This window comes from Littorina saxatilis, linkage group LG8 (assembly GCF_037325665.1).
Source record: "Littorina saxatilis isolate snail1 linkage group LG8, US_GU_Lsax_2.0, whole genome shotgun sequence".
Classification (NCBI taxonomy): Eukaryota; Metazoa; Mollusca; class Gastropoda; order Littorinimorpha; family Littorinidae; genus Littorina; species Littorina saxatilis.
The window spans coordinates 11,762,715-11,785,802 of record NC_090252.1 but is presented as its reverse complement, the minus strand read 5'-3'; the positions used below and the strand labels follow the sequence as shown (position 1 = coordinate 11,785,802).

The following is a 23,088-nucleotide window of genomic DNA, read 5'->3' as shown; positions in this document are numbered from 1 at the left end:
ATAAACACTCACATATCAGATAGAAAAAAACACCAACCCCCATGGCCCACCACGTACACACACACACACACACACACACACACACACACACACATACAGACAGTGAAAGACAGACAGACAGTGATAGACAGACAGACAGACAGACCGTGATAGACAGACAGACAGACAGACCGTGATAGACAGACAGACAGACAGATAGACAGGAAGACAGACACAAACACACAAACTCACAGGCACAGTGAAAAGTGCATCCAAGTGAGGAGCGGCGTTGATGGCTATAGAGCCGTCTTCACCGGTGAATCCAGCGTTCACATAGCCGCTGCTACCCCGCCGATTATCAGCATGACCCGCCGAATAGCTGGGTCGGGCTGACGGCCCTGCAGTCACAGGATGAGATCTGGGAGGTGCAGACACTACAGCTGGCTGACTTCCATGCTGGCCAACAGTATTCACATATCCATTAGCACTGAGAACTCCATTACTGGCTGTAGCGTAGCTGGGCGGTCTGGAAGCAACACCGAATCCTCCGTTACTGGCTGTGGCATAACTGGGGGGTCTAGAGGCAACGCCGTTCTGTTCACCGTGGCTGAAGCCGGAATTCACATAACCGTTGCTATGGCTACCGTTGCCAGGTCTGCCGAAGGGGCGACCAGCCATTGTGTAGCTTGGAGGGCCAACTGGTGGTCTGCGGTCAACCACAAAGATGTTTTCCACGTGCTGCCGGGATTCTTGGCTCATCGCATACGTATTCTCGTAGTTGTCTTCTTCGTCGGAGAAGCGGACCTGGAATAAAGTAGAAATGGAGTTGAGGAGTGCTTTTCATCATAGGGTCAATCAATCAATCAATGAGTCTTATATCGCGCATATTCCGTGGGTACAGTTCTAGGCGCTCTGCAGTGATGCTGTGTGAGATGAAATTTTATACGGCCAGTAGATTGCAGCCATTTCGGCGCATATTTACCTTTCACGGCCTATTATTCCAAGTCACACGGGTATAGGTAGACAATTATTAACTGTGCCTAAGCAATTTTGCCAGGAAAGACCCTTTTGTCAATCGTGGGATCTTTAACGTGCACACCCAATGTAGTGTACACGGGGGGAGGTTCAGACACCGAAGAGAGTCTGCACACAAAGTTGACTCTGTGAAATAAATTTCCGCCGAACCTGGGATCGAACTCACGCTGACAGCGGCCAACTGAATACAAATCCAGCGCGCTACCAACTGAGCTATATCCCCGCACATACACATACCCACACACAACACACACTATGCACACCTACACATGCGCGCGCGCACACACCCTGACACACACACACACCCTGACACACACACCAAAAAAGAGGGAAGGGTCAAACCAAGAGGCCTTTATCCAGGCCTCATAAAGTAATCTCCCTTTATTTCTATGAGGTCCAGGAAAAGCAGATAAACATTGTTCTCCAGCTTACCTGTGACGTTCGCAAGTGGAAGGGGAAAACAGAACCAACCAGGCACGGTAATGTCAGAATCTGCAAACACACAATATGACAAACTTCGTGATGGCGTTATAAGCTGCAGTCGAACCTGTCTATAATGATCACACACACACACACAAACACACACACACACACACATACACACACATACACACACACACACACACACACACACACAAACCAAAAGTGGTATTATAGACAGGTAGCTGCTGTTGAGAGTTAATTCTGTAAGAGAAAAATGTGTCTGTTTTGTTCGGGGGAGTGGTCGTTGTAGGCCGGTGGTCGCTTTCATAAAGTGGTCACAAGGGCAGGGTCTTCAGTACAGTACTTCAAAACTATACATGAACAATTTAAAACTAACATGTGTCCTGGCAGACAAACCAAGCCAGAGCTCACAGTAATGACACTGTTTGGTCTGTTAAATCCAAAATGAACCATTATAGGTCCGACCAGTTGCTGACTGATTTTCTAGCATTTTTAGATTTCTCCTTTTAAAAAAAGCACGCATTTTTGGTCAACATGATTTGATGGTGAAAATGTGCAAACAAATGCACACATGAACAAGCATACAAACAAGCATACAAACAAGCATACAAACAAGCATACAAACAAGCATACAAACAGACACCAACACCATCATCTCAAACAAACACACACACACACACACACAAACAAACATACACACACATGTTCATGTGCATGCACATGTGGAGAAAAGTGCAGTGCACATACATTTTTTGTTGTTGGTATCTCTTATTTTCCCCACAGGAGCCTTGTAAGTGTACAAGAGGAGATACAGTACGAATAGCCCCGTGCGTTGAGCAGAGAAAGTAGGTCATTTTAAGCTGATAGCACGGCCACCAACATCGAACGCAGAAGAAGAAGAAAGCTGACAACTTTTGTGCAGCCAGATTGGAGTTTTACTCTATTCCTTAGCAAAACTCTGGTACCGAGCGAGTTAATTATTTTCCCATGTGTTGCTGAAGCGAGCCTTGCTGGCCCTGAGAAGCCAACTGACCACAGAGAGGCCTTTGTTCTAGTTCCCCCCCTCCCCAAAACATCCGGCCGAGATGGCGGCTAATTGACTGGAAGCCAATGCATAGCCCCTCCATAGGAGCCTAAATTGATGACGTCACTGCAATAAAGTCTGTGGACTCCATAAAGTCTCTTATTTCTAATGCATGGACCGCGCATAGAGCCTTATGTCGGCCATAAAGTTATAGCAGGCCCCTCCTTCCAATAAGAGTTATGGAACCCGCTATTGGAGCGTTTAAAATGGCGGCTGCTTTCATGCCGATTCAGGATGAGAAGAAATTTGAGAAGCAACCGGATCTTTCTTGACCGCCTACATCCACTGAATCGTTACGACGACGTGGAACTGTACAGAAAATTCCGCTTTCGTCGGCAGGACATTCTTGCAATCACGGATGAACTGTAAGAGCAACTCGAACTGCCGAATCGAAAGGGTGCATTGCCGCCGGTTCTGCGGGTTATCTTGACTTTGGGTCAGTTTTTACGCGTGCGGATCTTTTCAAGATGTGTGTGGCGAACTGATCGCGGTACATAAGTAATAATGATAATAATAATAATAATACGGGAATTTATAACATCAAACACAGCATGCAGAACCAGCAAGAGAGTGACTTATACCTTTATGGCGAGGGTACCGGAATGGATATAGTTTCCAGCAAGTTTTATCAGGAGACGGGCTTTCCAAACTGTCTGCGGCAAATGGTGTACAACTGACCCGCCGCGAAGCATCACAAAGCTTGACGCATGCGCAGAGACACAGGATGACGGGGAATCCCTTCCACTATCTACGTGTTAAAAATAGAGCCGCTCTTAGCTATGGCAGGCACTATTTCAACTCATGCATGCGGACCGCTGAGTTCTATAGTGCGTTTCATAGCTATGCGCTCTACAGCGCTATGAAATCCTAAAAGTATGGAGGGGCTATACATTCGGCCCCTGGACTTTACCCTCCATGTATCTGTAGGAAGTAACTTGAGTTTGAGTTTTGGGATTTCTTTTGCCCTAACTTTTTTGATAATGTCTGAAGTACATGTTTTCTGATTCCACACACACTGACATTCTCTTTCTTTCTCTCTCTCTCTCTCTCTCTCTCTCTCTCTCTCTTTTTCTCCTTTATTTTGCCTTCTTTTCCTCAATATTCCTTTTATTCGTATATTCAATACATGTATTCATTTATTCAGTGGAATGTAGGCTTTGTGTTAATCATGTATATATGGCTAATGCGAATGTACAAAGACGATTGAAACTGGTGTGTGCAGACGTTTTTTGTTATGGCAATGGCCGTTGGTGCTTGGAGCACGAGTTGTTTTTGCAGGTCAGTTTTATGGGCATGGATTTGCTGTTTGATATGAACGTCTTGTGTACGTTTTGTGTACTAAAGAGAAAGAAGAAGTATTTTTGTGTGTGACATTATTGCTCAGTCTTTGAGAGACGGTTTGTAATAGGAAGTTTTGCAGTTCGTCTGCGTTTTTGTCTACCTACAAGTGTTTGGTATCTACAGATACGTTGTGAGGTTTGTCATTTAATGACATATGCTTGTACATCATTTTTTCTGTAGGTCTTCTTAAAAGGAGAGTTTTTGTGTATTTTTGAGGAAGTCTAACTTCAGTTTGTAAGGAGGCTGGCAGCAGGCTCGGAGCCCTCCACCTCCCCTCCCTTTTGCTCCCGCGCTGCCAGAGCGAGATTCTCATTGGTCCCGCTAGGGTGACGTGGGAGGAAGCCCCGTTAGCTAGAAAAGCCAGAGTCCTCATGAGGTCGGGAGACGTGTGAAAGAGTAGGGTGCCTAATAATTGCCTGAAGCATGCGTCTCCCCTGTTTTAGAGTCAGGGTCATCAAAACTACCACTTGGGGAGAGATACATTGAGCTGGGTTAAAGGTGAGGGAATCTTTCCTTATGCTTGGTGCCTCTCCCCGGAGTTGCGTGTGGTTTTGTTGGTATGTGTGTATAATGCCTGACCTGATAAACCACGTCCTCAATACGCAGTTCCAGTCTCACTTGCAATAGTGAACAGTGCGCGCTGTTCACTCGGTTACCACGAAGCGAATTAGAGTAGTGCGCGCTACTCTAAGGTTACCAACAAGCAGTGATCGAGCGGCGTCGCTCGATTTTGTCCAGGCCCCGAACCCCTGCCCAATTTTTCCTGCAGATTAGGACTTAGGTTTTGTTTTGGAGAGTAAGTTAAGTCACCAGGGTACCTACGGGTCATGCTTGATTTTTCAGCAGTTTAAAGACTTAGATTTTATTTGTTAGTTAAAAAGGAAAGACTGTATTAAAGCCAACCTAGATTCTTTATAGATATATTTTCTATGGAAGAACCCATGTATGTTTTATGATTGTTGTTTTGGTCTGAATACAATTTGGAATCTTACTACACTCTTGTTGATTTTACATTTTGTTGTCAGAAGTATTCTGTTCGTCTGTTCGTCTGGTGCGTGTGGTTTGAATGCCATCCTGACAAATGTCTTTTAAAAACACATGCACGGTAACATCTTAGGCGCAGACACAGACAGTTAATATTTCCGTGAAGCTACCACCGCTCGGCTTTACACACACATGCATGCGAGCACGTATGCACGCACGCGCGCACTCACACTCACAGACATCCACACACCCTCACCCACACACATGCGTGAGCGTTTATACGTACCAGGAAAATGAGATAACCGACAAGCGTGACAGTCTGTTCCACACCATTGACAACCTTTTCTCTCTGCCACTTGTCGATGGAAAAAATGGCTACCAGAATGACGATAGGACCAGCCCAGAACCTGCAAATACACAAACATATCAAGTGAAAAATTGCTGTCTGTTTTGAGACCTGATTTTCTACGATCTTTGGAGTTCTTAAAAAATCCACTTCAGTTCCACTTTATTATGTCTATCTTCCAACACTAAATAAAACTTTTTTCCTCAGCCATGTAAACCTGTTTCTCTAACATGTCAATATACATGAACCCTAAGACCGAGGTACCATTTAATCTAAGCATTAACAGAAGACACTCACTGAATACCTGACACCCTCTTGAACATGTACATACAAAAAAAAGCTTGGAAGCTTGTTTGTTTGTTTGTTTATTTGTTGCTTAACGTCCAGCCGACTACGCAGAGCCATATCAGGACGAGGAAGGGGGGGATGAAGGGGGCCACTTGTCAAGCGATTCCTGTTTACAAATGCACTAACCCATTACTTGTGTCCCAGCAGGCTTTAGTAAAACTAAATTAATACCTACTGGAAGATTACCAGTTTCCAGTATGTTAAAATAGGCTTAACCTATCTACTGCTGGACTTACATCAGAACACTAACAGATTAAACTATACATGAATCGCGAGACAAGCGGCAAGAGAAGAGATTTTTGGAAAAAATACAGGTGAATGAGCAAGAAGGCAGAAAAAAGAAAAGAATTCACGAAGAAAAAGAGAGCATGACAGGAAAGAGGAACCAAAAATCTACCTAACAGCAAACTAGAAAGCTCCTGCGGTTCCAAAAACAGGAGGGGCCTTTAATTTCATAACCGCAGTGCCCCACTGCGGGAAGCTTGGAAGCTAACTGATTGCTTAGCAAACAGGTGAGAGCGTCTATGAAAAAAATGGTGCTTGTTAGAAAAGAATTAAAGACGAATGGTTGACAGGGAAAGAGTCATTGGTGAACACCCAATCCGATTGCCAGTGCAGCCGCCATGTTTTTTGTGCATGAAAACTTCCAGAGAGACAATTGCCATGACTTGTGAGCCTTCTCTTCTTCCCATCCATGACTATGGCAAATTTATCACTGAACATAATGTTAAACTTTCCAAACCTTTCCTAAACCTTTCTCGAAATTGACTTCATGGACAGTGAAAAATCCTCGGTCAGTTTTTCTAAACTTTCCCGAACTGTAAAGCCTGATATTAATTGGGTGAAGTCAACTTCGCAATGTCTACTTCACAAAGCTCGCTGAACAAAGTTTTGACACAGAATTTCGGTAAAAAGACTTTGCAAAGTGAACTTCCGCTCAACTAAGAATGTCGACAGAGAGATGGCTCACCAGGCTGTGTAGACGAAGTAGAAGGGGACGTAAAAGATCGCCTTGTCCCTATGATGTTTCAAGGTGAAGACGATACCGTAAGAAAACCACAGCCAGGCAACCAGACGCATGGCGATCAGCCCGTACCCAGGCGGTGACTCGTAGAAATACAATACGATGCCTTCGTCGAAAAACTGTAACACAAGAGACATGATTAGTGAGTTTTAGTAGGGCAGACCTGCCAACCCCTTGTCAAGCCTCAAGCACAACAATTAAGATTTTGTTTTAATTTTTAGTGTAGCATATGGAGTTTAAAAGTGGCATTGTCTAGCACTTATTTGCACATCTTCATTTATGATATTTCTTGCAGTTGATTAATCTTTTTAAAGTTTACTTAGAAAGAAGGAACACAATTCCCAATAGAGAGTGTCTGCAGTGCCACTTTTCAGTGTGGATAATGTTTTATGATCCATATTCTGACCGTTACCCGGAGTGAGAGTCAGGGCTCATAAGAAAGAGCAACCTGTTGCATGCTTGTGATTATTTGTTTGAGCGTAGCAATGTTAAGCTTGGTGTAACAGCGTAGCAATTGGTCATCAAACGCAGCATGCTACCCCGAAAGTGTAGCAGTTGGCAGCTCTGAGTAGGGCACAAGGCCGGACATGCACATCATAATAATACCACCTGTCACAGAACATGCCCACTGCACGCTTCCCTCCACCATGCAGTTAGCCTAGGTCGATGTACCATGTGCTTGAGAAACTATCATTAAAGTCTGAAAACTTTCTGACTGCAGTTGCCTCCTTGTGTATGCTTGATTGAACGATGTTACATGGTGTCAGAAGGGGGATAACAAGTAGAAAACAAGTGTGTGTCTATGCTTGAAGTGAGTGTGTATGTTTGACATAAAGCAACAAGGCAGCATGACGTAGCTGATGGACTGTGTGCATCTTCCTTCTTGTATCTTAACTCATTGTCTCCCAGGTACGGATATATCCGTACCCACTCATATGGCTCTTTCTGAGCAGTTTCGGATAATCTGCTGTCTGTTAGCTTCAGTCGCTTCCTGTAACGTCAATCTAACGCCTGCAATCCAGCGTGTTGATACACAGTTACTACAATTCTGAGTGACCTGCTGCAGCACAGCTGGTCTCGGCTAAAAACTATTTGGTCAACATAGGTGGGGTAGAAAGTGTTAAGACCCTGTTTTGCACTTAAAGTATTCTCAAGCAAACTTGGTCTATTTTCAGAAAAATAAGCGTACTCTACACATCATTTGAACATCCATGATTCAAACATGTTTCACACGGTTTACTGACAAAAACTGCAATCTTGTGTCAAAATACTGGATGATCGGCTTCGGGATGCGCATGTGAAAAAAAGTAGTCTAGGAATTGTTCTCGTCGTACTGATTGTACTGCTCGTATTCTAGACAATCATGCATACTAAATACGGCAAAATCGTATGGGTTCCCGGGTCTGTATCCTATGCAACTTACAGCAGCTTGCCTGGTCTAAACAATCTGATAATAGTGGAACCTGTCTGAAACAACCGCACTAAGGACTGACCAAAAATAGTTGTTATAGATTGGTGGTGAATTATATAGAGCTTAAACAATGACCACGAGTTGATTACTGGAAAACTAGTAAACCACGAGTGGGTATTTGCAGCTGCTTGGTAATTCACGTGTGCGGAGCACACGAGTGAATTACCAAGCGGCTGCAAATACCCACTCGTGGTTTATTTTCCAGTAATCAACGAGTTGTCGTCATTGTTTAAGTTATTTACACAACGAACAACACGGGTCGAACATGCAGTCATGCAGACGACATTTTGTAGGCAATTTCATTTCAGCCTAATCACTCAGAGTGTCAAATGCGCGTCATTCAAATAGTCCCTATTCTTTTACTTTATTCTTAGTCTCCGACTCGTCGGCATTATACTTGTCTCGTCTAAATATCGACTAGTCACAGAAACAAACCTGGCGAGCGTATGCGTGTACTTTATACACGTCAGCCATTGTTGTTACAGTTTTGAGTCAACATTGTATTCTTCCGCAACAGGGTCCAATCGTCTGGGTTTCTAGTATTGATTTTTTTTAGCCCTCTTTATTCTTACTTCGAATAATCCACGTGTGATTTTGGTGTAATCAAAGTAGTTCGTTCTAATTTCTCACTTGTCTAAAAATAATCAACTAGATTTAATCCACCCCTCGGTTGCATTACAGGAGTTGTATAAATAAATATAACTTCTTTTTTAAAAACTTGTTGGGAATCCTTTTGGGGTGGTCGTACTTAGGCAGGTGATTGTTATTGAGAGGTGGTCACCAGGGCATGTTCGACTTTAACTGTTATTATCTTAATATTTATTCAGTTGGTACCAACGGCTATATGCTCAATCTAGTTTGTCTCAAATGTTACTCTTGAACTAATTGTCTTGAAGTCTTCTTTCCTACAAATTGTAGTTTCTTTGTGCTTTACTTTTGTATTTCAACATTAGTTTGCTTGAGGTTTTATTCTTCGATTTGTCCTTTTTTCAACAGATTTTATGGACAATGTTTAGAAATAACTCTGACATACTTTCCCTCACTCTTTCCCTCACTCTTTCCCCCACTCTTTCCCTCACTCTTTCCCCCACTCTTTCCCCCACTCTTTCCCTCACTCTTTCCCCCACTCTTTCCCCCACTCTTTCCCTCACTCTTTCCCCCACTCTTTCCCTCACTCTTTCCCTCACTCTTTCCCCCACTCTTTCCCCCACTCTTTCCCTCACTCTTTCCCCCACTCTTTCCCTCACTCTTTCCCTCACTCTTTCCCCCACTCTTTCCCTCACTCTTTCCCTCACTCTTTCCCTCACTCTTTCCCCCACTCTTTTCCTCACTCTTTCCCTCACTCTTTCCCTCACTCTTTCCCCCACTCTTTCCCTCACTCTTTTCCTCACTCTTTCCCTCACTCTTTCCTTCACTCTTTCCCTCACTCTTTCCCTCACTCTTTCCCTCACTCTTTCCATAACTCTTTCCCTCACTCTTTCCCTCACTCTTTCCCCCACTCTTTCCCCCACTCTTTCCCTCACTCTTTCCCTCACTCTTTCCCTCACTCTTTCCCTCACTCTTTCCCTCACTCTTTCCATAACTCTTTCCATAACTCTTTCCCTCACTCTTTCCACAACTCTTTCCACAACTCTTTCCCTCACTCTTTCCCTCACTCTTTCCCTCACTCTTTCCCTCACTCTTTCCCTCACTCTTTCCATAACTCTTTCCCTCACTCTTTCCCTCACTCTTTCCCTCACTCTTTCCACAACTCTTTCCCTCACTCTTTCCCTCACTCTTTCCACAACTCTTTCCCTCACTCTTTCCCTCACTCTTTCCCTCACTCTTTCCATAACTCTTTCCCTCACTCTTTCCATAACTCTTTCCCTCACTCTTTCCCTCACTCTTTCCACAACTCTTTCCCTCACTCTTTCCCTCACTCTTTCCCTCACTCTTTCCACAACTCTTTCCACAACTCTTTCCCTCACTCTTTCCCTCACTCTTTCCATAACTCTTTCCCTCACTCTTTCCCTCACTCTTTCCACAACTCTTTCCCTCACTCTTTCCCTCACTCTTTCCCTCACTCTTTCCCTCACTCTTTCCCTCACTCTTTCCCTCACTCTTTCCACAACTCTTTCCACAACTCTTTCCCTCACTCTTTCCCTCACTCTTTCCCTCACTCTTTCCCTCACTCTTTCCACAACTCTTTCCACAACTCTTTCCACAACTCTTTCCCTCACTCTTTCCCTCACTCTTTCCCTCACTCTTTCCCTCACTCTTTCCCTCACTCTTTCCCTCACTCTTTCCACAACTCTTTCCCTCACTCTTTCCCTCACTCTTTCCCTCACTCTTTCCCTCACTCTTTCCACAACTCTTCCACAGCCCGTAACAACTTTCTTTCTTTATTTGGTGTTTAACGTCGTTTTCAACCACGAAGGTTATATCGCGACGGGGAAAGGGGGGAGATGGGATAGAGCCACTTGTCAATTGTTTCTTGTTCACAAAAGCACTAATCAAACATTTGCTCCAGGGGCTTGCAACGTAGTACAATATATGACCTTACTGGGAGAATGCAAGTTTCCAGTACAAAGGACTTAACATTTCTTACATACTGCTTGACTAAAATTTTTACAACCATTGACTATATTCTATACAAACAAGAAGAGCAAACGCTCGATCGAGTCACTTTCGCAGTTCTGAATATTATATGAGGCATCAGATGGACAGGAAGAAATTGCTATTCACAACACAATGAGTCACGTTCACATAAAATTTGAGCCCGGTCACTTTTATAGTTTCCGAGAAAAGCCCAACGTTAAGTTGTGTGTTGCCGAACAGAAAAGGCTAGTTATCTCCCTTGTTTTTCTGATAACGTTCGTAAAAGGCTACAGATGTAAATACTTTGATGTAAAGAATAATCCTACAAAGTTTCAATCACATCCGATGAACTTTGTCAAAGATATAAAATGTCTAATTTTTCCTTTGACGCTGACCTGTGACCTTGAAAAAGGTCAAAGGTCAACGAAACCATCGTTAAAGTGTAGAGGTCATTGGAGGTCACGACTAAACAAAATATGAGCCCGATCGCTTTGATAGTTTCCGAGAAAAGTCCAACGTTAAGGTGGTGTCTACGGACGGCCGGCCGGACGGCCGGCCGGCCGGCCGGCCGGACAGACTAACACTGACCGATTACATAGAGTCACTTTTTCTCAAGTGACTCAAAAACACTTAACAAGGGTAAAAGGAGAAACAGAATCCGTTATAGTCGCCTCTTACGACATGCTGGGGAGCATCGGGTAAATTCTTCCCCCTAACCCGCGGGGGGTATAACAACCCTGACAGAGTTACTTCCAGAAATCGTCTATTAACCTTTTAACTACCAAGTTTATTGTTGTGTAGACTCCCTCAGCTCCCAAGTTATTTTGAGCAGAGACGGTCAAAAACGGGTATGCGTGTTTAAATTATTATTACTCAGTTTCTCTTTGTCAGATTGATAAAAAAAATTGGTATGTTATTGGATAGGGATCAAACTTCAAAGAGTATGTGTTCTTCTTCTTGGTGGTATGTATGTCGCAGTGTTATCATGATTTATCTACCTGTTGACCTGTCAATAAAGTTGAAAAATTACGCTTACTTGTTGCTCCGGTATATCATCCGTTTCGCTGTCACTTGTTGATATTCATTGAACAATCAAAGTAGGTCAGATCAGCAGTGTTCACAGAAATGCTGATGTCGAAGCCAGAATCTTCTAATTGATGTCTATTTTCGTGGAGATAATCCAGCATAGTCATGAAATCAGGATCACTGTCATGTCGGCACCAAGCGCCCAACAAATTTGGTGAAAAAAGATCGATTGTAACTCTCACAGAGATCGAAAGCACATGGGGAAAAAACAAGGCGGAAGTGAGACAATCCCACAATGCATTTGCAACCGTCTTATTACTACTGCTCGCGCACAACAACCGCAAACAACCGAAACAGACGCTACACCGGCGAGGGGCGGTATCGGGCGGTATGGGAATGGCGGCAATGGCGGAAGACGGGCGGTATCGGGCGGTATGGTAGTTAAAAGGTTAACAGAGCATTCTGACCCTTTCTGGTAAATCGACAAAATCATGTCATAATTCCAAAAGGAAAATAAAAGTTGTTTAACATGCATCATCTTCTCTCAAATTCAAATAAGCCAAGAATTAAAGAGGCATGAATAAAAAAAAATCCCCCCAAAATCTTCATACCCATTCCTCTCAGCATCCATAAAAAATCAAAAGCACTCACAACTTAAACCCCCCCCCCCCCCCCCCAAAAAAAAAAAAAAAAAACCCAAGTCGCGTAAGGCGAAAATACAACATTTAGTCAAGCTGTCGAACTCACAGAATGAAACTGAACGCACTGCAATTTTTCAGCAAGACCGTATAAGTAGCATCGTCAGTCCACCGCTCGTGGCAAAGGCAGTGACCATGACAAGAAGAGCGGAGTAGTAGTTGCGCTGAGAAGGATAGCACGCTTTTCTGTACCTCTCTTCGTTTGAACTTTCTGAGCGTGTTTTTAATCCAAACATATCATATCTATATGTTTTTGGAATCAGGAACCGACAAGGAATAAGATGAAAGTGTTTTTAAATTGATTTCAAAAATTTAATTTTGATCATAATTTTTATATTTTTAATTTTCAGAGCTTGTTTTTAATCCAAATATAACATATTTATATGTTTTTGGAATCAGGAAATGATGAAGAATAAGATGAACGTAAATTTGGATCGTTTTATAAATTTTTATTTTTTTTTACAATTTTCAGATTTTTAATGACCAAAGTCATTAATTAATTTTTAAGCCACCAAGCTGAAATGCAATACCAAAGTCCGGCCTTCGTCGAAGATTGCTTGGCCAAAATTTCAATCAATTTGATTGAAAAATGAGGGTGTGACAGTGCCGCCTCAACTTTTACAAAAAGCCGGATATGTCGTCATCAAAGACATTTATCGAAAAAATGAAAAAAAATTCCGGGGATATCATTCTTAGGAACTCTCATGTAAAATTTCATAAAGATCGGTCCAGTAGTTTAGTCTGAATCGCTCTACACACACACACACGCACAGACACACACACACACCACGACCCTCGTCTCGATTCCCCCTCAATGTTAAAACATTTAGTCAAAACTTGACTAAATGTAAAAAGTGTCTACTTACAAAGCCTTCCCATATGAACAGAGTGATGTTGACAATGACGTAGAGACAGAAGAAGATGGTGAGGCGAACGGTGGACATCTGTGTCAGACGACCGCGTGTGATGGTGAAGCCTTTCCCCAGCAGCAACAACATCAACAGAAACACCGTCGTGCTGGCCGCTTCGAACAGGCGACCTGAAATCATCCGTGATATTACGTTAGCAGACTTGCTGTTGCTTGCAAGTATGGTCTTGGTTCCACTGAAAACTAGCACGATATATTGCATCGTCGTGCATGTGTCCTCTTTCTCACATCACAAAAGAAATAAAATGGTATCTGAACAAATATTCACTTGGATGTGTGTGTGTGTGTGTGTGTGTATGTGTGTGTATGTGTGTGTGTGTGTGTGTGTGTGTGTGTGTGTGTGTGTGTGTGTGTGTGTGCGAGCGTGCGTGTGTGTGAGAACACTTATGCATGTGTCAATCACTCAATCTTTTCATGAGAGCAACAACACAATATTCAAACCTGCGGGAGGGCCAATAATGATGATGGTGATGATCTTTATGACAACGATGACGACACTGGTGATGATGGTGATGATGATGAAGGTGATGATCTTGACGACAACAAGGTTGATGACAAGGATGATGATAGTCTTTATAATATACCTGTGACTTCAGTTGGGTCCTCTTCCCAGCCAGTATCACCATAGCGACCCCAGGCGATGCATTTGAGGAAGACGCCAAAGAGCCAGAGACAGAGAGCCGTCATGTACATCTTGTAGGTGGTGTGGAACATCTGCTGTTTGGTCAGCCGTACTGTCAAACATAACACAGCTACAGTTAGGCCAAGAACAAATATTTAATGTTTCTGATTCCCCGAACTGACCCTGTTTTTTCCTCCTAACTCTAGATCTTTTTTTACCCTTCCAAAACAAAAGAAAATGACAGTAATTATATTAATGACAACACTAGATTTTGCAGGATTTACAAGGAAAGCTACTCTTCCCTGGCGCCAGGGGACACAGCTTGAACGATTTACGGCCAAGAAAAAGCCATGCACATGCGTGTATAAAAAACAAACTTCCATGAAAACAAAAACAATAAGCAACCTACCAACCCCCTTTTTTACACCCCCGGTATAGGGGTGTGTATAGGATTCACTCGATGTGTTTGTGTGTTTGTTTGTGTTCGCATATAGATCTCAAGAATGAACGGACCGATTGTCACCAAACTTGGTGAACAGGTTATATACATTCCTGAGACGGTCCTTACAAAAATTGGGACCAGTCAAACACACGGTTAGGGAGTTATTGGTGTGTATAGGATTCGGTCCATGTGTTTGTTTGTTTGTTTGTGTTCGCATATAGATCTCAAGAATGAACGGACCGATCGTCACCAAACTTGGTGAACAGGTTCTATACATTCCTGAGACGGTCCTTACAAAAATTGGGACCAGTCAAACACACGGTTAGGGAGTTATTGATTCGGTCGATGTGTTTGTTTGTTTGTTTGTGTTCGCATATAGATCTCAAGAATGAACGGACCGATCGTCACCAAACTTGGTGAACAGGTTCTATACATTCCTGAGACGGTCCTTACAAAAATTGGGACCAGTCAAACACACGGTTAGGGAGTTATTGGTGGATTAAAATTATACAAGGACTTATAGAGGGACATCTTAATGGTCAAAGGGAAATAACCATTCTCACTCAGTCACTGCCACCAACTGAGAAGGTTATTTCCCTTTGACGGGGGTGTTTTTCCTACCTCGGAGGAATTTCTTGTTTTTTAATCGGAAACAATTATTTAATTTTTTGGCCTTATACATTTTGCATGTACAAAACAAACCCACATATGTACCAGATAGCTGCTTTCACTGTGTTTTTTTCAAAGTGACAGTCTATTGCAGGTGTCTAAATTCTGTGACAAGGACATTATAGTCATGTCAATACAGTGGAACCCCCCTTTAAAGACTTCCAATAATCTGAGAAAATCAGGTCTTAAAAAGGAGGGAGTCTTAAAATCGGGGTAAATTTACAGAGGTTATGAACAGGAAAGCTGAAAAAACAGGGTCTTAAAAAGGGGGTGGGGCGGGGATGTAGCTCAGTCGGTAGCGCGCTGGATTTGTATCCAGTTGGCCGCTGTCAGCGTGAGTTCGTCCCCAGTTTAGGCGAGAGATTTATTTCTTAGAGTCAACTTTGTGTGCAGACTCTCCTCGGTGTCCGAACACCTCCGTGTGTACACGCAAGCACAATTAAGACCAAGTGCGCACAAAAAAAGATCCTGTAATCCATGTCAGAGTTCGGTGGGTTATAGAAACACGAAAATACCCAGCATGCTTCCTCTGAAAAGGGCGTATGGCTGCCTAAATGGCGGGGTAAAAAACGATCATGCACGTAAAATTACACTCGTGCAAAAAAACACGAGTGTACGTGGGAGTTTCAGCCCACGAACACAGAAGAAGAAGAAGAACAAGAACAAGTCGCGCAAGGCGAAAATACAACATTTAGTCAAGTAGCTGTCGAACTCACAGAATGAAACTGAACGCAATGCAACGCAGCAAGACCGTATCGATGGGTTAAAACCAGAACCATCTAACTGGATTTCCACCATTTTGAGAAATGGCCACTTGAAGATTTCAACCCCTTATAACAAATAGTAAACACAGGATTGTAGCCCTCATATTTTACACACTTGACTTAGAGGTAACACTGGTCATGCACACTAGTAATCAATTTAATTGAACAACTTTTTCATATGCAAAAAAGGTATAATTTGTTCTGCTTCCAGAATACACTCCTGCTCTTTTCTCAGTTCTGGAGCTAGAAAAGCCCAGTGCACCATAGCTGCTTCTGACTTCCACACAGACCCCACTGTGGCCTGTGCTACAGCAGTCAGAAGCAGCCTCCTCACACATAGCATGTTCTGCTTCCAAGCAAAGCTTATACTGTACATTAGTTCAAATCGTTTTTCAAAGTTTATTACCGTCATAAACAAACAAATGTCAAGTCACTTGCAAAAATATCATCAAGGACTCATGTATTCATTCATTGTGTGGCCTAATGAACGCAACACGCATAAATAAAAATTAAATTGCCGGTACTTTTCATAGCGAAAAAAAACCACAACACACACACAAAACTCTCTCTGAAATCATTACACTTTTTTTGAGTCACTTGAGAAAAAGTGACTCTATGTAATCGGTCAGTGTTAGTCTGTCCGGCCGGCCGGCCGTCCGGCCGACCGGCCGGCCGTCCGTAGACACCACCTTAACGTTGGACTTTTCTCGGAAACTATCAAAGCGATCGGGCTCATATTTTGTTTAGTCGTGACCTCCAATGACCTCTACACTTTAACGATGGTTTCGTTGACCTTTGACCTTTTTCAAGGTCACAGGTCAGCGTCAAAGGAAAAATTAGACATTTTATATCTTTGACAAACTTTTCTCGGAAACTATCAAAGCGATCGGGCTCATATTTTGTTTAGTCGTGACCTCCAATGACCTCTACACTTTAACGATGGTTTCGTTGACCTTTGACCTTTTTCAAGGTCACAGGTCAGCGTCAAAGGAAAAATTAGACATTTTATATCTTTGACAAAGTTCATCGGATGTGATTGAAACTTTGTAGGATTATTCTTTACATCAAAGTATTTACATCTGTAGCCTTTTACGAACGTTATCAGAAAAACAAGGGAGATAACTAGCCTTTTCTGTTCGGCAACACACAACTTAACGTTGGGCTTTTCTCGGAAACTATAAAAGTGACCGGGCTCAAATTTTATGTGAACGTGACTCATTGTGTTGTGAATAGCAATTTCTTCCTGTCCATCTGATGCCTCATATAATATTCAGAACTGCGAAAGTGACTCGATCGAGCGTTTGCTCTTCTTGTTTTTTATTGTGTTTTTCAAGAAATCCCAACGGTAATCTTATGTTGTATCAGCTCATATCGTTTTGCGTTACGCACAAAAACTACAAACCCAATAACACTAACAACAAACCAAACGAACAAAGCAGCAAACAAGCAAGCAAACGAATAAACACAAGGCTGAAGGCGCATTTTAACCACACAATGCAAATGGTAACAAAATCACGAGCTTTAGATCCTGACTGCATGCTCTGTTCATTATCAAGAAAACAAATAGGCATTCTTACCTTTTGTTGTACTTTCCTCTTCACAAAAATGTTGTGCAGAAAGGTCGAAATAAATAATACACATTTTGCACTTTTAACAGTCGACCTCCTGTACTGCTTTTGTCTTAGCCGTTTGACCAGTTATTCCTGTGTAAAATTCATCTCTGAGTGTCTTCGCTTTTCGAACACACCTTTTCCCGTAGTCCCGGGTTGCAGAGTCTTTAAGTTCGGCTGAACTTCTTCTCATGAGGTGTCACATAGGATGCTTCCTTCATCGATGACAGAATTTTCTTTGTTGGGGTTCCATAAACAGATGGAAGAGATGCTGTGGTAGTTTCACCTTAACCGGGAGCAGTGTCTGACATATATACTACAAGCTGATGTGAATACACCTACAGGGTAACAGAAACTGTGGAAGCACACACAGGAGAAAGATGTACAGGAGTTGGGTAGCTTGATTCATTTTTGAGGGGTGGAATCACAATCAGCAAGTATTGGAGTTGATGCATGACTCGAACAGGAGGATAACCCCCATTCACCATGTTCTCAAAAGGATCTTCGATTGAAGAAACAGCACAATCGTCATATTTGGGGTATATTTTGCCAATGGAGACGCATCAAAGTCATCAGGTTTCGCTTTTAGCATTGGCAGAAAGGAGATTATGCAACCGTAATCCGTGAATCCGAAGGACAGTCTCCTGAAATGCATGGTGCTTCTTACTTGCCTGGACGGCCTGATTCATCTCCTTTCAAACAGCGTCTGCAAAAGACATGGATACTATGAATGTTATCTCCTTTGAACAGGCAATTACTACATGTACTTCTATTTTAAAATTATTAACCGATAATTAAAAAAAAGGTAATTGCCTCCGTATTATCGCTTCTGCGTTAAAACTTTGGATAGTTTTCGTGTTTCTATTCACACAAACAAATGAAACATTAGTACTTGATTACACTCTGACCACTCATGCTCATCAGTTTGACATTGTGATAACCTCTGAATAACAAAATATATTAGAGTCAATTAAACTGACAAAATCCATCAACCAAATCATTCATTTATCCATCTTTACAAGCATACACAAATACTGTAAACACTCACTTACATTTTTTAATTTTTTAACAAACACTAAAGAGCTGCATGGATACACTACAACATTAAGGCATGAGCACATGCACACACACAAACACACAAACACACACTGACACAAACAAACACACACGCGCGCAAGAACATTCACGCTGAAACAAACACATTTACCTGCCTGTGTTTTACAATTAGGAAAACAAAACACAAAAAGCTAGGAATCAGTTTGCAGATACAGGATTTAGACTGAATCAGAAGGTTAATCCCCTATATATTTTAAAAAGGAATCTGAATTTCAGCTTTTATGGTCTGTTCAAATGGGGAAAAAACATAATACATGAAGATACTCACTTGAATCTGTGTCCTGACTCGAGCAACAGCCAAATTGACTGTACAGCAGATGTAAAAATGGCAGAGAGCTGTTCTCTGTTCAAGTGTTTTCAGAAAGTGGACCATCCTTTTGTCAGTTTAGCACACCCCCCCACCCCACCCCACCCCCTTGCACCCACTTTACCACCAACCCCCCTCCCCGGCCCCAACCCCCTTATTACCACCCTCCTCCCTCAATATTAAGGGACTGCAATCTTTCCTAATTCATTATTCATACACTCTTTATCACAGGAAAGTTAATTGTGTTTAAACCCTGTACATCCGGAGTCAGGAATTCGGATACTGACACTTGACAGGTGTCACTGACCTGTTTTAGTTCCCACAGTCTATCAAATTCCTTTTTCTGTCGACAGCAGACTCTACTACTGCTAGTTACACTATTCTGTGTGCTGGAGGAAATCCTACACCACACAGAAAGGGTCAAGACCAGATACCACTACCGCGAATGTGCGCTTATCTGGCTGTGCTGAAAACAGGAAAAGTGACTGTGACACAGCAAGCAGAAGAGGTCAGGTGACGATGGCTGCATCTGGCTCGCAGTGAAACACTCCCCTTTCCCCACAGGCCTCAGTAGCAGAACAGACTAAACTGAACTTAGCACGTTCTGCTTCCAACCTGGATGGAGTTAGAGGGTTCTGCTTCCAAGATGAGCAGGAGAAATGCTTGGAGCCAGAACAAATTATGACTTATAAATACGCAATTATGCAAGATTTTCAAGAATCCTGCACAGAAAGTGAGAATCATGTTACCATAAGTCAAATAACGATAAAGTTGCAAAACATGTTATTTGGAGGTAATTGGTTCTGGTTTTAGCCCATCGGTATACTCGTAGCATCGTCAGTCCACCGCTCATGGCAAAGGCAGCGAAATTGTCAAGAAGAGCGGGGTAGTAGTTGCGCTGAGAAGGATAGCACGCTTTTCTTTCTCGTTTTAACTTTCTGAGCGTGTTTTCAATCCAAACATATCATATCTATATGTTTTTGGAATCAGGAACCGACAAGGAATAAGATGAAAGTGTTTTTAAATTGATTTGGAAAATTTAATTTTGGTAATAATTTTTATATATTTAATTTTCAGAGCTTGTTTTTAATCCAAATATAACATATTTATATGTTTTTGGAATCAGCAAATGATGGAGAATAAGATGAACGTAAATTTGGATCGTTTTATAAAAAAAATATTTTTTTTACAATTTTCAGATTTTTAATGACCAAAGTCATTAATTAATTTTTAAGCCACCAAGCTGAAATGCAATACCGAAGTCCGGGCTTCGTCGAACATTACTTGACCAAAATTTCAACCAATTTGGTTGAAAAATGAGGGCGTGACAGTGCCGCCTCAACTTTCACGAAAAGCCGGATATGACGTCATCAAAGACATTTATCAAAAAAATGAAAAAAACGTATGGGGATATCATACCCAGGAACTCTCATGTCAAATTTCATAAAGATCGGTCCAGTAGTTTGGTCTGAATCGCTCTACACGCACGCACACACACACACACACACATACACCACGACCCTCGTCTCGATTCCCCCCTCTACGTTAAAACATTTAGTCATAACTTGACTAAATGTAAAAAAGGGGGGTTGCACTGTAGACACAGGTGCTTGCTTTACTTTATTTTGGATTTGTTTACACAACCGAGAACCTTTCTATTGGAACATTGCTGGGTTTTTTCATGCCTCAATCTCTCTCTCTTACGATGCATGTGTTCTTTGCATCTCCCTCCGTCTATCTGTCTCTTGATCTGTTTCATCGGTGTGTCTGTTTATGTCCCTCTCTCTCGTTCACAATGCATACAAATATAATTATGGTCTCTTTCTTCATCTCTTGGTCTGTATCTGTCGACATGTCTCATCTTTGTGTCAGCTTCTCTCCCTCTCTCTCTTTCTTTCACAATGCATACATACCGTACTTTCCGGGTCATAAGGCGCAACTTTTTTCCTCGAGTTCGACCCCTGCAACGAAGCGCCTAATCCGTGTATGAAATACGAAACAAGTCGCGTAAGGCGAAAATACAATATTTAGTCAAGTAGCTGTCGAACTCACAGAATGAAACTGAACGCAATGCCATTTTTCAGCAAGACCGTATACTCGTAGCATCGTCAGTCCACCGCTCATGGCAAAGGCAGTGAAATTGACAAGAAGAGCGGGGTAGTAGTTGCGCTAAGAAGGATAGCACGCTTTTCTGTACCTCTCTTTGTTTTAACTTTCTGAGCGTGTTTTTAATCCAAACATATCATATCTATATGTTTTTGGAATCAGGAACCGACAAGGAATAAGATGAAAGTGTTTTTAAATTGATTTGGACAATTTAATTTTGATAAATTTTTTTATATATTTAATTTTCAGAGCTTGTTTTTAATCCGAATATAACATATTTATATGTTTTGGGAATCAGCAAATGATGGAGAATAAGATGAACGTAAATTTGGATCGTTTTATAAAAAAAATATTTTTTTTTACAATTTTCAGATTTTTAATGACCAAAGTCATTAATTAATTTTTAAGCCACCAAGCTGAAATGCAATACCGAAGTCCGGGCTTCGTCGAAGATTGCTTGACCAAAATTTCAACCAATTTGGTTGAAAAATGAGGGCGTGACAGTGCCGCCTCAACTTTCACGAAAAGCCGGATATGACGTCATCAAAGACATTTATCAAAAAAATGAAAAAAACGTTCGGGGATTTCATACCCAGGAACTCTCATGTCAAATTTCATAAAGATCGGTCCAGTAGTTTAGTCTGAATCGCTCTACACACACACACACACACACGCACAGACACACATACACCACGACCCTCGTTTCGATTCCCCCTCGATGTTAAAATATTTAGTCAAAACTTGACTAAATATAAAAAATCAAAGAGACCGCTTGAGTACCAGTCAAACAACTTGTGATAATGCATGTTTCAGCTACTAGGTACTGCCCTGCCTTTGATCTGGCCGCACACACAGATTTCCACTCTGTTAAACTCGGTCACTGACCGGTCACTGACCCCGGTGCAGGAAGTGTTTCCTCTCTCAGATATGACAGGGGAACCACCTCTCATGGCAAAAACTGGGTCATTGACCCCTGGGAAGAAGGTCGTGTCTATAAACAAGGCCACCCAGCTATCACAATGCCTTTGATCTGGCCGCACACACACACCGAGCACACATATTTTCACTCAGTTAAAGTCGGTCACTGACCCCGGTGCAGGAAGTGTTTCCTCTCTCAGTTATGACAGGGGAACCACCTCTCATGGCAAAAACTGGGTCATTTTGGTGCGCCCTATCGGCCCCCTGCGTCCAATGGGTGACTGGATTACAATTTTTTTTAAAAAGAAGGGGGTGCGTCTTGTATAACGAAGCGCCTTGTCAACCGGAAAGTATGGTAAGCAGGTCTCTCTGTCTGCTGCGATGCATGTCTTTCTGTCTGTCTGTCTTGTCTCTGTGTCTGTTCAATCTGTCTGTGTGTGTGTCTCTCTCTGTCCTCCACTTACTTGCAACATTGAAGGAAATAACCAGAAGTACAATGTAGGCGATGAGAAAGCCAATGTCTGTTGGCAAAATCCCTGCAAATATACAAAAATTACAATATTATATCACAGGAACGGCAACCCAAACCCCAGCTTTGTCTGAAAACAACATATGGAATAAATCCTAAACTGTATAATTTGCAGCATTTATAATGTAAGAGTTTGCTACGGTTATTTTCTCTTGTGACAGTTGTCCGACATATATATACTGCTTGAAGTTTAACAAAACGTCTTCCCGTAGGCTGCCAGTCTACTCCAACATGCAGATAAGGATCTTTAAAAAAAAAAGTATATATTTTCGGTTCCTCGACCAACCCTATTTGTTTTCTCCCAACCTTAGAACTTGTTTGACCCTTCAAAAAGACAAAACTTGGTTACTCCACACGAAAGAAAACAAATCAAATATAATCTCAGGTTAAGATTTTCTTAGGTAAATTATTGCAGTCTTCAAGACTAATACGAATTTCAATCATTTTGTATGGACTTTCTCTTTCCTTTTCTACACTAAGCCAGACATGCCAAATGTAAAGTTACTAAGCTACTCACAGAACTCGTCTGCTGACAGCTCATAGCGCCAATAATCATCTGCATGACCGTTTGTCAGATGAATCTTGTAGTCCAGTTTGAGACCTCTTTTCTGGTGATGAAAGAATAGATAACTGACATTATCATGAGTCCTCGCGGTAATCATTAACTTTGATTGGGTCTTTCAGAATGAATGAATACAATCGTTGTCCTTTAAAAGCGAA

At 42.1% G+C, this 23,088-nt stretch overlaps 1 protein-coding gene across 1 annotated transcript in view; it reads right to left on the bottom strand.

Moving 5' to 3' along the window:
- LOC138972788 (transmembrane protein 145-like) overlaps nt 1–23,088 on the bottom strand; it is a gene marked incomplete in the record, with an annotated part of 43,181 nt that overhangs the window by 9,996 nt on the left and 10,097 nt on the right. The window contains 8 exon segments of the mRNA XM_070345456.1: nt 232–783; nt 1,447–1,506; nt 5,154–5,274; nt 6,532–6,704; nt 13,224–13,396; nt 13,870–14,019; nt 22,304–22,375; nt 22,886–22,976. Of these exon segments, the coding sequence (XP_070201557.1) occupies nt 232–783; nt 1,447–1,506; nt 5,154–5,274; nt 6,532–6,704; nt 13,224–13,396; nt 13,870–14,019; nt 22,304–22,375; nt 22,886–22,976 (1,392 nt within the window).